We start from the raw sequence: 15,230 nt of genomic DNA on the forward strand, positions 1-15,230 counted from the left end.
GACATAATGATATTCGTGGATTTCAAATTAAACAGAAAATTTGCTTATTTGTCAGGCTTTACTGTACCATAAAGTCACAAAGGTAAGTACCCATGAATATTATTGATTTAACAGTAACTTGCTTAATATTGAGCTTATATTATCTAGTATCATTGCAGTAGAGAGGAAAAAAAGATAAAAAAAACCCATAAAAAGAGCCTGTTACTATTTGTGGAATTTAAATTGCAGGACAACAACCAGAAAACCAACTTCAGTAAGCTCAACTAAACAAGAAATAACCTCGACTACTGTGGCTCCCACCAAAGCTCCAGTACCAACCACAACACTGAAGCTTGGTAGGTTACTGACAGTTTCCCTATAGTACTTAAAGCCATGATACTATATTTTGCTGCCTTAGGGGCTTCCGTTGGCAAGTGTTTAAGACCACTGATTTAGAATTACTTGTCCCTCATCGATGAGGATTTGATGTAGGCTTGGCATGTAGAATTCTCTATATGGGGAAACTGTTCAGGTTGCTTATTGAGTGAAATAATTTGCACACTCAGCTCATTAGGGAGGGCGCCCGCCCGCTTAGCTCAGTAGGTAAGAGCATTGGTCTACGGATCGCGGGGTTGTGAGTTCGATCCTCAGGCGGGGCGTATGTTCTCCGTGACTATTTGATAAACAACATTGTGTCTGAAATCATTAGTCCTCCACCTCTGATTCATGTGGGGAAGTTGGCAGTTACTTGTGGAGAACAGGTTTGTACTGTTACATAATCCATGAACACTGGTTAGGTTAACTGCCCGCCGTTACATGACTGAAATACTGTTGAAAAATGCGTTAAACTCAAAACAAAAAAAAAAACATTAGGGAGGGCACAGATCTACAGATTGTGGGATCATGAGCACTGGTCCTTTTACAGAACCCAGGAAAACTGGTTAAGTAAATTGCCTGCCATTACATAACTGAAATACTGTAACTGCTTAGAGGCATTCGTTCGTACAGGTCCATTTATTGTTGAAATCATTCATAATTTTCTCAGTGTCCAAATGAAAACTGCAGTAACTGCATTAGAATTTCTTCAAGGTTTGACATCTTTTCAATTTTTCAAAGGTTCGTGAACAATGATATACGAATATCTCTACTATCTCAGAATTTGTTCTGTTCAAGGTCTCCGTTGTAACTGTGAATGTAAAGTGGGGAAACTTTTGGACATGTTTTTAGATCATACTAAATATCTAGGAAAATGTGACAGTTCAGCAATTTGATATTAACCCATTTATTGTCTAATAAGTGTGAAAAAATTACTTCTTGAGCAAATATTTCCATTTTATTTACTGATCATTGTTAAAACAATTGATGAGTTCATCGATGTCAGTTATAGATAATTAACATGCTTATCTGCTCAGCTACGACAGTTTACTAAATTATTACTAATATATCTTTAGATATTGTAAGACATGGTAGTGTGTTGATACATCTTAATTTCAATTTGAGTGATATTTGTACCTCGGTATATTGTATACCTAAAAAACAGCCTGTATTGCACTAATGAATACTAAACCCAGTATTTGACTGCTGTTGGATATTATTAGGATTTTTAGCAGTATTCTGTGCAGATTGGAGATATATTTGGACGAGTACTTAGCTGAGAATACCATATTGGACGAGCCGCTAGAGTACAAGTCCAAATATTTCTCCGTATTGTACAGTACAATGTTCTTTTTATTCGATATCTATTTTATTTTAGTTTAAATTAAAAATGATTCACTGAATATTTTACGCATAATCAAACTCTGTACATAGAGTGCCTACTTCACCTGATTTACATTCGGAACATTTTCACGCGGTCTTTATTTTATGTTTAACATGGGACTGCTGAACCATCCAAATACAAAAAAAATGTGTTTTTTTGTACACATGTGCGTCCAATATGGTAATATATTGTACGGTCACGTGTTGCTAATAAACGTTCATGATTGGATAAATAAAATAGAATAAAGAAAAATATTCACTAGTGGGAATATATGTTGTACTTGTGACATTCCATGCACTAAGAAATCACCATTTCAAACAAATTTTCAGCCTAATTTCTCTGAAATTTTAGTCCATTTTGGCTGATATAACAGTAGAAATAGGTAAACATATGTAATAAAAGGGCCATTAAAACAGTACCTTGATCTGCCATGATGCATTTGGCTCTTGTGGACTTTGCTAGACTGAATCATACTTGGTGCAATTCCAGGCCTGTCAAAATCCACTAGAAGCAAGTACAAAATTGCATGTCAAGATGATATATTATAACCCTATTTTATCAATAAAAACATTATGTTGAAGAAGTGCCCCAGTATAAGCTCTGTTGAGTCAGATCATTTGCATTGATTGGGGATAATTGGGGCCAATTTAGGGAGTTATTGTTCTTGACTTTCATTTCTTGAGTATCTGACTAGATATCTTGCAGATTGTTATTTTTTTTTTCAATAGGCTCGTTTGAGCTCATCATTAATGCATGTCTTAAATATGTTAATAAAGAAGCAGTATAAAACTAAAATAGTCATATGTACAGTATAATATTTTTGCTGTAAAGGTTTATTGTACTATAGGTAAAAACACATATCTTGATTTTTTATGACGTTCCTTATATGATAATTATTCACTGAGAATAAGCAAATTAAACTAAAATAGATTATATATAGGCAAATTTTTATAAAACAGATTAGTCACAGGGTTAAGCTTTAGAACTTTTGATAGAGTGTCATTATTACCCCTTTGTGTGTGGTTTTAGGGGTCATTTCAATGTTACGGGAGCATTTTTAGAATGGAAGAAAGAGAAAAAATGTATCCTTATAACTGGCCACTGATATGTGCGACACATTGTGTATGTATGTTAACACAGTCAATTTCATTTTACGGATATTGTTTTCAATAAAATAGCAGCCATGTTTATCCTAGGATGACTTAAAGCAGAAACCTCATGGCTAATAAAGACCATGCTGGACGTTCTTCATGCAGCATATACAGCAGTATTATGTTTTCGAGCCATTTTGTTGAATGGTTTACCTTAGTCATCGTGAGGTGAATCATTTTGCTAAATATTCGACACAGGCTTCTTTATTATTTAGTGTAGACCGGTTTACAATATATTAAGCTCCTAGAGCATACACAATAATTAAACTTTGGTCACAGTCCATGTTACTAATTCATACTAATGTGCGAACCAGAGTTTCCTAAAGATTGGGTGTTAAAACTCAGGTCTCAGAAATTTTGGTTGCAAGTTCATTTGAGTCATGAGTGATGCATTGAGGATTATTTTGGTGGTCATTTGGGAATATGGTGTGCTAAAAATACTCAAAAATCTGCATCAAGGAAAACCCTGGGTCATAAAACTTGCAGCTTGGTAAAAGATTCTTGTGGTTACTGTAAATATTGTTTTTTGCATTAATAGCCATGCATTTTATTTCAGAATGTGATGAAGAATGTGATGACTACAGTATCTGTTACAATGGGACGTGTGTATGTCCAGACTCATGTCCAGTTACTGATGAACCAGTCTGTGGTTATAATGCTGAGTCCGATGAATATAGGACATTTTCTTCCAAGTGTGATCTGGAGAGGATCTACTGTGTACAAAAACAGTATGATTTTAAGTCTGAAGGTGAATGTGAAACAAGTAAGTAAGTTCTTTGTTTGAATTGAACTTCATGTAGAGACTATATAAAAAATCACCTTAGTGCTCTGTTCAACAAATCAACACTATACTGATACTATTAGAAACTAAAAGGGCAAAGTACATGTATTTACCTTTGAGTTCACATAACAAACAGAACATATGTAACGAAAAATGCAATAAAGGTATCAATGCTTAAATCCCAGGCTAACTGTTGGTGTTAAGGGAGTGTCCCTTATTATATTGACATAGTAAGAAGTAGAAAATTTTCCAGAATTACAGCGGTATTTCATAGCTTAAAAAGGCCAGAACGGTATAAGTCCACGTTTTACTGAAAATCACTTTTTTAGACTTTTTAATACTATTTTTAAAGCTCCTTCTTTTGCCCTTCTCTCTGGCACCATATTAGGTATGAAACCTAAGATATCAAAGGGAACCATATCGCAATAAGTGCTTATTATCAGTATTGTTGTATGCCAGAATGTTATAAGTGCATTAACATGAAAACCAGAAGGAAGTAAGTGCACTTAGTTCTTTCTGGCGGTATACATTTTACTACATTATGTAAGGTAAAAAATGTGCCAAAACGATACAAGTGCACTTAAACCATTCTAGAAGTAACACATTATGATGATAATTCAAGCTGCAAATGAAACTTGATCACTTAATACATTCTGGAATTAACACCTTTGGTTAATTAGGAAAGAAAAGACTTTCAGAACTTGTATCCACAAGGTATATAATTGGTTATTATAAATGGAAAGTATTTTTTTATTAAGGTTTATGTTATATTCACATGATAACATATATTGTTCCCTGCTAAAATTGTGAAAACTCTCCAGATTTAACCGTATTCTGCCATATTCGTATATATCAAATAGTTTTGGCAAAGAAAAGTATTAAAACTATGAGAGGGAATGATAAAAGGAGGTAAGTTACTATCAATTTTTTGTCAAGCTTGTGCTGTGAAACGAAAACAAGAGTTGACAGAACAGGTGACAAAACAGTTGAGACTGTTTAATCGGGAACATAGTAAAATGAAAACCAGAGATAGAGAAAAAAATTCAAACAAATTGAGCGCAAAACAAAACCAACCATCCGCAGTCAAAGTAGTTTTACTGATTCCATGTTCCATTGTCATCCAAGTTTATTACATTTATAAAGAGAAAGTAAGGTTGCTACAATTTGTTTTTCTTTTCTTTGCCGAATTTAAGTTCAACATGTAAATTGTGGAAAATATCTGAAGAATAAAGAAACTCTTGTGAACTTTTAAGTTGGCATACATGTACATGAAATAATTTACTAGGACAGTAAAGCATGTGTGTTTTCATTGTGATTGTTGTGAAGGTGAGAATTGTTGCTGTAAGGGGGGGGGGGGGGGGGGGGGGGGGCTATCAAAATTGATAATTATTTTTACAGAATACATTGTATGCCATTTAGTGTGTTTAGTTGGTATAATTCAACGTCACTTAGTGAGGCGTGACTTATCCGTTATCCTGGTGTTTATCACAGTATTGTTATGAGCTAAAAGTTCAGACACACTTCAATGCATAAAGTTGATCTATACTTGTTTGTCAGAAAATACTGAAATGTATTATTCAGTTTGTTTAACATTAATTTTCCCTTCCACCGTTTCAGTTTATCAGTTGTTAAAACACAAAGTTCTATTTTGTTGAATTTTGGATATAAAATGGTTTAATATAATACTTAGTTAGTTCACTGATTATGTTCACTTTATCAAAATAGGAACCACACAATTCTTCAAATATTAAGTTAAAAGTTACCCTTGTTGATATTTTCTTCAGTAGAGGGTATTTTAATCAAGGGGATTTTGATAGCCCTGACATTTTCAAGAAGGGATTATGATACCCCTGCTATTTTTAAAGAGGGGAATATGATACCCCTGGGAAAGTATGAATGGGAATTTGTAACATATTGTTTTTTTTTCAGTGAAGGGAATTTTGATCAAGGAGATTTTATATACATCTGGCATGCATTAGAAAAATACAATAACATATATAGAAACCATTTAGCAAGTTTTAAGTAAGCGAACTTATGCAAACGGATAATGATTGTAAATGGAATAGTAGTATAAACGTGGCGATAGAAGAGCAAAGAAAGCAACTTCAGTAACTGTTACTGTACTCATACCCTGTCAGTCGGATAGAACTGTGAGAATGGCAAAAACAAAAACATCCTTCTGTTGTAGCACATTTACCAGTGAGAGTTTTTCTTTCTATATAGAGCATTGCAAAGTATGAATTCCAAAAAAAGTTAAGATAGAAAGTGGGGAAAAAAAACTAAAAGGTTAAAATTTAAAGGAGGTAAACCTACAAATGAATATGTTTAATACAGTTTCGATGACCTACATTTCGAAGTATAAAACTGAAATCAGAACCAGACATGTTGGAAGTAAGTGATGAGTCTGATATTGAATAGTTATTATAAGTACAAAACAGGTGTTTTGTTTTAAGAGGTACTTTATAGAAACAGATGGGAATTTGTTCTTTTACTAATATCTAGAATGGATTGTTGAAACTTTGTGTGGTGTAATTGTTATACAATTTTAAACATATTTTTTAATTTTATACACATTTTACTCAATTTTTAGCTCGACTATTCATAGAATAGTAGAGCTATTGGACTCGCCCATGCGTCGGCGTCCAGTTTTTGTATGTAAGCTGGTATCTCAGCAACCACTTGTGGGAATGGATTGAAACTTCCTACACTTATTCACTGTGATAAACTGACTTACATTGCACAGGTTCCATAACTCTGTTTTGCTTTTTTACAAAATTATGCCCCTTTTTTGACTTAGAAATTTTTGGTTAAGGTTTTGTATGTAAGCTGGTATCTCAGTAACCACTTGTGGGAATGGATTGAAACTTCACACACTTATTTACTGTGATAAACTGACTTACATTGCACAGGTTCCATAACTCTATTTTGCTTTTTCACAAAATTATGCCCCTTTTTTCGACTTAGAATTTTTTGGTTAAGGTTTTGTATGTAAGCTGGTATCTCAGTACTCACTAATGGGAATGGATTGAAACTTCACACACTTGTTCACTGTCATGATCTGACATGCACAAAGCAGGTCCCTTAACTTTATTTTGCTTTTGTACAAAATTATGCCCCTTTTTCAACATAGAAATTTTTGGTTAAGTTTTTGTATGTAAGCTGTTATCTCAGTATCCACTAATGGGAAAGGATTGAAACTTCACACACTTGTTCACTGTCATGATTTGACATGCAGTGCAAAGGGTCAATAACTCAACTTTGCATTTTACAAAATTATGCCCCTTTTTCAACTTAGGAGTTTTTGGGTTAAATTCTTATATGTAAGCTGGTATCTCAGTACCCACTAATGGGAATGGATTGAAACTTCATACACTTGTCCACTGTCATGAGCTGATAAGCACTATGCAGGTTCCATAACCCTATTTTACTTTTTTACTAAATTATGCCCCTTTTTCGACTTTCTTATTCATTCAAGCGACAAGGCTGTTAAATAGTCGAGCGTTGCTGTCCTCCGACAGCTCTTGTTCTGTTTGTACTAAGTGCACGTATATCCTTAGTCTTTGTAAATCATGTCATAAGATTTGAGTTTTGTTATAAGTGCACTTGTGATAGTATGGCATCCAATAAAATCAGCATTATTGCAATATTTTAGAGTACTAAGTGTACTTAACACATTTGAACCCTCGAATTATTTTGCATTTTGTTGTATGCCAGATTGAGTTAAGTACAATTTTAACTATAAAACCAATTTAATTTGTGAGTAGTCCTTTTATAGTCTTCATATATTATAACAACATTATTGCCTATAATATAACCAAATCTTACCTTAATATTCTCATTCAGTAAAAAGTTTTATGTGTCTAAAACCTTCTTTTGCGTTTTTCTCCACTATTTGAAAAATGGACTTATACCGTTCTGGCTTTAACCCCTCGAGAACATATGTAACGAAAAATGCAATAAAGGTATCAATGCTTAAATCCCAGGCTTACTGTTGTAGTTAAGGGAGTGTCCCTTATTATATTGACATAGTAAGAAGTAGAAAATTTTCCAGAATTACAGCGGTATTTCATAGCTTAAAAAGGCTGGTCAGTTTGAATTCATTGTAAATTGTTCGACACTTTCAGAATTTGTATTGAGCAATAATGTTCGCCATATAGAGATAATGTTCCGTGTGCTGTCTAAGTTTATTTAACTTTACTTATTTTAATGTAAATTTTAATAAATGCAGGTGGAAGCAATCCAGATCACATTGGTGCTGCAGTTGGTGTATCACTTGCATTTATGATCATCTCCATTATAGCTTTCTGCATCTTTTATAAGTCACGTAAGTTTTAGCAGGGACTAAGAAGTCCTTGCTTATGATGTTATATCACCCAGTTAAGTGCATTTACTGGAAGCAATACTAGTATTTCAGGAATTATGATGCTTTGTACTAAGAGTTAAGGTTCATGTTTTGATGCACTGTCACTTTATCTCAGTGTTTATTAAATGGATTTGCATCAGACATCTGTATTGTCCTTTCTCATCATCAGCCACATCATATGACCCAAGGACAATAACTGTTACCTAATTTTGTCATGAATTATACCTCCTCATTATTGGTTTTGATGCACTTTCGCTTTATCTCTGTTATTTATAAGTGGGTTGTATTGCAACTTAAAACCGTTTCTTACCTTTCTTATACTAAGGCCATAATTCTGGCCCTGTTATTTCATGAATTTTGCCCATTTTTCCTTAAATTTCATGTCAAAGTTTTGACACACTTTATCTCTGTTGAATGAATCATGCTCCCTCAGAGACAGGTGTATTATGTGAGCATCTGTGATAGTGGGCGGTTGGTGTCCAAAAGCATGTCCACTCTGTAAGTCAAATAGTTTTCATCTGATCTTTACCAAACTTGATGACAATGTTTTTGGGCATAATATCTCAGCCAAGTTTGATAACCAGCAAAATCGCCCCAGGCACTCCTGAGTTATGGCTCTTGAATTACTCAAAATCTGCAAATTTAGTCTTGTCCGCCTGCTAAGTCAGATAGTTTATACTTAGTTTATATTTGGCATGAAGGTTAACTTCAATGAGATGGAGTGTCATGCGTAAAGCCCAGGTTCCTGTCTCAAAGGTCAAGGTCACAGTCAAAGGTCATGTCAGATCTTGTTGGGCCTATAACTTTGACATGCATTGAGGAATCCTGTTTATATTTGGTATGAATATTTGGACAGCTGGTGGGCTCGTCATGTTGTACGTGGGCACCTAGTATTTATTCACTCTGTCCCGCTTATATTACTAAATCTGTTTTCCCACATCATCATCCACATCAGGGGTATCAACCATTCCAGTGAAAGCTTTAGTTTCCTCATATATGACCCATTTCACTATCAAGCAAGAAATAGTCAAGCACACTGTCTCCTCTGTCAGTTCTTGTTGTTAAGTATGTTGTATATATGAATAAAATTGAAAAAATATAGTTCATATGAGAATGTAAGTTTATGGAATCTGCTTGTGATTGATATCTTACCAGTGACAGCTTTATATGCCTTTCCATATTTTAGGACGTGGACAGGATTGCAGAAGGAAGTTTTGGCCATATTCAGGTAAGTAAAAAGCATGCTGTTTGTTAATTTTGTGATGGCGATACAAACACTGGATCTAGCCATCAAAGAGATAAATAAACAAGCAGACCTCTTTTGGTTTTTTACCCTAGAGGCAAGATCTTGCTATATCAATGCTTACTTATAGTACCCAGAAATGACACTTTGGATTTAATTGTCACATCAAGAATAAAATCAGGGTAACAACAGAATGTTGTAATTCAGTAGTAGTGGGATGCGTTAACAGCCTGTCTGAAATGTTCAGGATCAGGCTGATTAACAATCAGTGGTAGCAGTTGATTCCATAGGGTAACAGTGTATGGAAAGAAGGAGAACTTGTGACCTCAAGATCAGTACGGGTCATCTGTTGGTCATGATCAACCTCCCTAATAAGTTTCATCATCCTGGGCCCAAGCAATCTCAAGTTAACTTCAGGAAATAATTTAACTGTTCTGGGTCACTGTGACCTTGTCCTATAGCTTACTGACCTGACTGAATTAATAGGGGTCATCTGCTAGTCATGATTAACCTCCCTATAAACTTTCATGATCTTAAGCCCAAGCATTCTTGAGAGATCATCCTGAAACTGTTCAGTTGTTCTGGGTCGCTGTGACCTTGATCTTTGGCCTACTGACCTCTTAATCAATAGAGGGCATCTGCTGATCATGATCAACTTCCCTATCAAGTTTCATGATCCTTGGCCCAAGCATTCTTGAGAGACCATCCTGAAACTGTTCAATTGTTTTGGGTCACTGTGACCTTGATTTTTGGCCTAAAACCTCTTAATCAATAGAGGTCATCTGCTGATCATGATCAACTTCCCTATCAAGTTTCATGATCCTAGGCCCAAGCGTTCTCAAGTTATCTTTCAGAAATGGTTTAACTTTTATTGGTCACTGTGACCTTGACCTTTGACCTACTAACCTCAATATCAATAGTGTCATCTGCTGGTCATGATCAACTTCCCTATATAATTTCATGATCCAAGGCCCAAACATTCTTGAGAGATCATCCTGAAACTGTTCAATGGTTCTGGGTCACTGTGACCTTATACAATTATTGACTTTTTAGCTCACTTGAGCCAATGGCTCATGATGAGCTTTTGTGACCGCTCAATGTCCGGCGTGCGTCGTCTGTCGTCCGTCAGTCAACATTTCCTAAAAAAATCTTCTTGAAAACCACTTGGCAGAATTACACCAAACTTCACAGGAATGATCCTTGGGTGGCCCCCTTTCAAAATTGTTCAAAGAATTCAATTCCATGCAGAACTGTGGTTGCCATGGCAACCGAAAGGAAAAACTTTAAAAATCTTCTTGTCCAAAACCACAGGGCCTAGGGTTTTGATATCTGGTGTGTAGCATCATCAGCGGACTCAGACGCGGACGCAGATGCCGATGCACGGGTAGTCCTCTACCAAAATTGTTCAAATTATCTCACTAGGGTGAAATATGGCCCCGCCCCGGGGGTCACATGGTTTATATAGACTTATATAGGGAAAACTTTGAAAATCTTCTTGTACAAAACCACATGGCCTAGGGCTTTGATATTTTGTATGTAACATCATCTAGTGGTCCTCTACCAAGATTGTTCAAATAATCCCTCTAGGGTCAAATATGACCCTGCCCCGGGGGTCACAAGTTTTACATAGACTTATATAGGAAAAAAAGTTTAAAAATCTTCTTGTCTGATACCACAACACTTAGACCTTTGATATTTGGTTTGTAGCATTGTCTTATGGTCCTCTACCAAAATTGTTCAAATTGTACCCTTTGGGTGAAAAGAGGCCCTGCCCTGGGGGTCCCAAGTTTTATATAGACATATATAGGGAAAAGCTTTAGAAATCTTCTTGTCTGAAACCATATGACCTAGGCTTTTGATATTTGGTATGATGCATTGTCTAGTAGTCCTCTACCAAAATTGTTAAAATTATGCCCCTGGGGTTAAAAGAGGCCCCGGGGTCACTTAGTTATTATGTGTTATATAGGAAAAATACTTAAAAAATCATCTGATCCTATTTTCCAAGACTATTTAATTATAATTACCTGATGACCCCAAGTCATATGATGTCACTTGACTGTGACCTTGACCTACTGACCTACTTTCTTGTTTTTTAAGATACAGCCTTGAAATTTTGATGACATACACAGTTTGCACACAAATCGTAAAACTGAATTTCATTGACCATGAATGTGACCTACTGACTTTCCTAATATTTTATCATCAGTTTGACATTTGAAACATGTAGCTCATATTACTCAGGTGAGCAATCCAGGGTCATCATGACCCTCTTGTTCATAGGTTGATATCAGGATTTATCAACCCCAAAAAAGTTATATTCATCGAGCTGAAGCCTGTAAATCTATAGGGTCATATGCTGGTCATCACCAACATCCCTATCAACTTTCATGATCCTAGGCCCAAGCATTTTTGAGTTATCATCTGGAAATGGATTTGTCTACATACAGACCTACATACAGACTGACTGACCAACCAACCAACCAACCATCTTCAAAACAATTTACCCATGGTGTATATGCATATCAGATCCCTCTCTGTGGAAAATGAGAAAACAGATCCCTTTCTGTTCATGCACAGGACACTCTTTGTGGTAAATAATGACATCCAACATTGGTTTTTTCAAAATCTGCTTTTTCATCCTGAACATAAGTTATGCATAAAAAGATATGTAGCAATTTAAAAAAATAACATCGAGAACTGCTTAGAGTAAAACTCTCGCTTTGCATTTACTGTCAGATGTGCAATTTGGTTGCCTACAAGATCCCTTTCTGTTCATGCACAGGACACTCTTTGTGGTAAATAATGACATCCAACATTGGTGCTTTTCCAGGGAGGTCAGAAAATCTGCTTTTTCATCCTGAACATAAGTTATGCATAAAAAGATATGAACGTTGTAGCGATCTACAGTGAAACACCGCTCGCTCGAGCATCGATGACTCGAGCACCCGGGCTCGCTCGAGCAATTCATGTGGTCCCGGCAGATTTCCTTCTATTTTCTATATGAAATTACCATGGCTGGGTCGAGCATCGATAACTCGATCGCTCGAGCATGACACCTGGTCCCTGTGTATTAATTTACTCTTTGCTGCATATGGCAAACTCGAGCAGAGGTGTCAAAATTTTTCACACCTTCGGCGGTCAGAATGTATCGGTTAATTTAAAATTTTCGCACGTCGTGAGAATTGCATGGTCTATTCCCCGACTATCTTAAATGTTTGTTTGTCGGTATATTTGATCTGATAATGAGATCAATTATTGATGAAAGGTGGAAGAAAAATTTTATTGATCAAAATTGTTATTAATTATTACTTTTTTCTGCGGGATCGAGAAGATAATTATGAGATCTTAATATTTTAATCAACAGTTGTTTGCATGCAAATAAATGAAATAAGATAGCCTTTTCATAAAATTGAGACGATAATTATGAGATCTTAATTTGGGGAAGAAAATTGCGAATTCGATTACAGTATTTCAAAACAAATAATGTCTTAGCTGTTTCTTCACATGTGCCATTTACGATCTATCATAAATAACGTTTGTAATACGTTTTTTGAAAATGTCACTAGTGTGTTATTATTACGCATCACCGTTTCCTCTGCAATGGTCTCAATGACAATTGGTAAAACAAACTTCAATTTTCTTCGTATGTTGGTCAATGTTTGGGTCGCTCGAAACCATGGATAACTCGAGCATTTTGCTCATCCCCTTGCGACCTCGAGCGAGCGGTGTTTCACTGTACTATTGCTTTTTATACGCTGGTTTTAAAAACGTGACATATGGAAACGCCTCTGGCGGGTTGTCGGGCATTTGGGTGGGCAGGCAGATGGCGTCCACAGACTTTGTCCGGAGCATATCTTTTTGCATGGAGGGATTTTGATGAAACTTGGCACAACACTATCATGAGATGGAGTGTTGTGCGCAAGAACCAGGTCCCTAGGTCTAAGGTCAGGGTCACACTTAGAGGTCAAAGGTCAAATTCAAGAATGACTTTGTCTGGAGCATATCTTCTTCATGCATGGAGGGATTTTGATGTAACTTGGCGCAATTGTTCACCACTATTAGACGGAGTGTCATGCACAAGAACCCTAGGTCTAAGGTCAAGGTCACACAGAGGTCAAATGATACAAGAATGAAAACTTTGTCCGGAGCATTTCTTCTTCATGCATGGAGGGATTTTGATATAACATGGCACAAATGTTCACCACCACGAGACGGAGTGTCATGCGCCAGAACCAGGTCCCTAGGTCTAAGGTCAAGGTCATACATAGAGGCCAAAGGTTAGATACAAGAATGACTTTGTCCGGAGTATATCTTCTTCATGCATGGAGGGATTTTGATGTAACTTGGCACAAATGAGACGGAGGGTCATGCAAAGGTCCCTTCTTTAGAATTAATTCCCTTTGTTGTTACTATAAATAGCTTTTGTTGTAACTTTTTAGATGCCGGACATCGAGTGGTCAGAAAAACTCACCTGAGCAATGAGCTAACAAGGGCCATTGTTAAAACCGATGTAGGCAACCGAATTGCACATCTGACAGTAAATGTAAAGCGAAGAGTTTTTACTCTAAGCAGTTCTCCATGTCAGCTACCAATCCACAAAATCAAAGGAGCATTTCATCAGCACATCTGTACAATAACAAATATTTGAACCCCTGTCTGATTGAGCACACAAGTGTATATTATTGTGCTTCTTCTTCAAGAATGAATACAATCTCATATCATCCTTAAACTTAAGTTACGTTAAATTGAGAGGGTGCCGGTGCCGATAGAAAATTTGTCTGAAAGGGTTCCTTTGCCGGCTGCAGACAGTCGAGGGATCCTGTGAGGCAAAATTATGCAGACCGAGAGGGATTCCATGCATTAACGAAATCGAAAGTAGGTTGTTTTTAAGGAAACATAATGAAAGTAACCACTTAAAGTGTATTTACACTTAAGATTGGATCAGTGGCTCTACATCTAAGGTACCAGATATCTGCTATATTCAAGGAAAGTTGTATTTAGGTTTCGTAAACATGGCACGATGTTCATCGGAGCAAGTACCCTCAGTCTACATCTATCTTCATTTGGAGACTTATGAAACAAATGTAATGATAACAAGAGCTGTCAGAGGACAGCAACGCTCGACTATTCAACAGCCTTGTCAATTGAATAAAAACGAAAGTCGAAAAAGGGGCATAATTTTGTAAAAATGGGAAACGGGGATATGGAACCTGTACCTCACTTATCAGCTAAAGACAGTGGACAAGTGTGTGAAGTTCCAATGCATTCCCATGTGTGGGTACTGAGATACCAGCTTACATACAAAACCTTAACGAAAAAGTCTTAAGTTGAAAGGGGGTATAATTTTGAAAAAATGCGAAGTAGAGTTATGGAACCTGCACAGTGCATGTCAGATCATGACAGTGAACAAGTGTGTGAAGTTTCAGTCCATTCCTATTAGTGGATACTGAGATACCAGCTTACATACAAAAACTTAACAAAAAATGCTATGTGAAAAAAGGGGCATAAGTTTGAAAAATGCAAAGTAGAGTTATTGGACATATTTAGTGCATGTCAGATGATGACTGTGAACAAGTGTGTGAAGTTTCAATCCATTCCCTTTAGTGGGTACTGAGATACTAGCTTACATACAAAAAATGAACCAAATCGGGACGCCAACGCGGACTCAGACGCGGACGCAGATGCCGATGCACGGGTGAGTCCAATAGCTCTACTATTCTTTAAAAAGTAAAGTGGTACATTGCTTTTTAGCTCACCTGTCACAAAGTGACAAGGTGAGCTTTTGTGATCGCGCAGCGTCCGTCGTCCGTGCGTCCATACGTAAACTTTTGCTTGTGACCACTCTAGACCCCTTCATGGGGTCTTTCTGAAAATTGGTCAGAACGTTCACCTTGATGATATCTAGGTCAGGTTCAAAACTGGGTCACATGCAGTCAAAAACTAGGTCAGTAGAT

At 36.4% G+C, this 15,230-nt stretch overlaps 1 protein-coding gene across 1 annotated transcript in view; it reads left to right on the forward strand.

The window, feature by feature from the left end:
• LOC123533948 (uncharacterized) overlaps positions 1-15,230 on the forward strand; it is a 39,267-nt gene that overhangs the window by 15,214 nt on the left and 8,823 nt on the right. The window contains exons 6-9 of the mRNA XM_053518412.1: positions 229-335; positions 3,446-3,652; positions 7,899-7,994; positions 9,220-9,261. Coding sequence (XP_053374387.1) covers positions 229-335; positions 3,446-3,652; positions 7,899-7,994; positions 9,220-9,261 — 452 coding nt within the window. The remainder of the gene's footprint in view (positions 1-228; positions 336-3,445; positions 3,653-7,898; positions 7,995-9,219; positions 9,262-15,230) is intronic.

The sequence above is a fragment of the Mercenaria mercenaria genome, chromosome 1, assembly GCF_021730395.1.
Source record: "Mercenaria mercenaria strain notata chromosome 1, MADL_Memer_1, whole genome shotgun sequence".
NCBI lineage: Eukaryota > Metazoa > Mollusca > Bivalvia > Venerida > Veneridae > Mercenaria > Mercenaria mercenaria.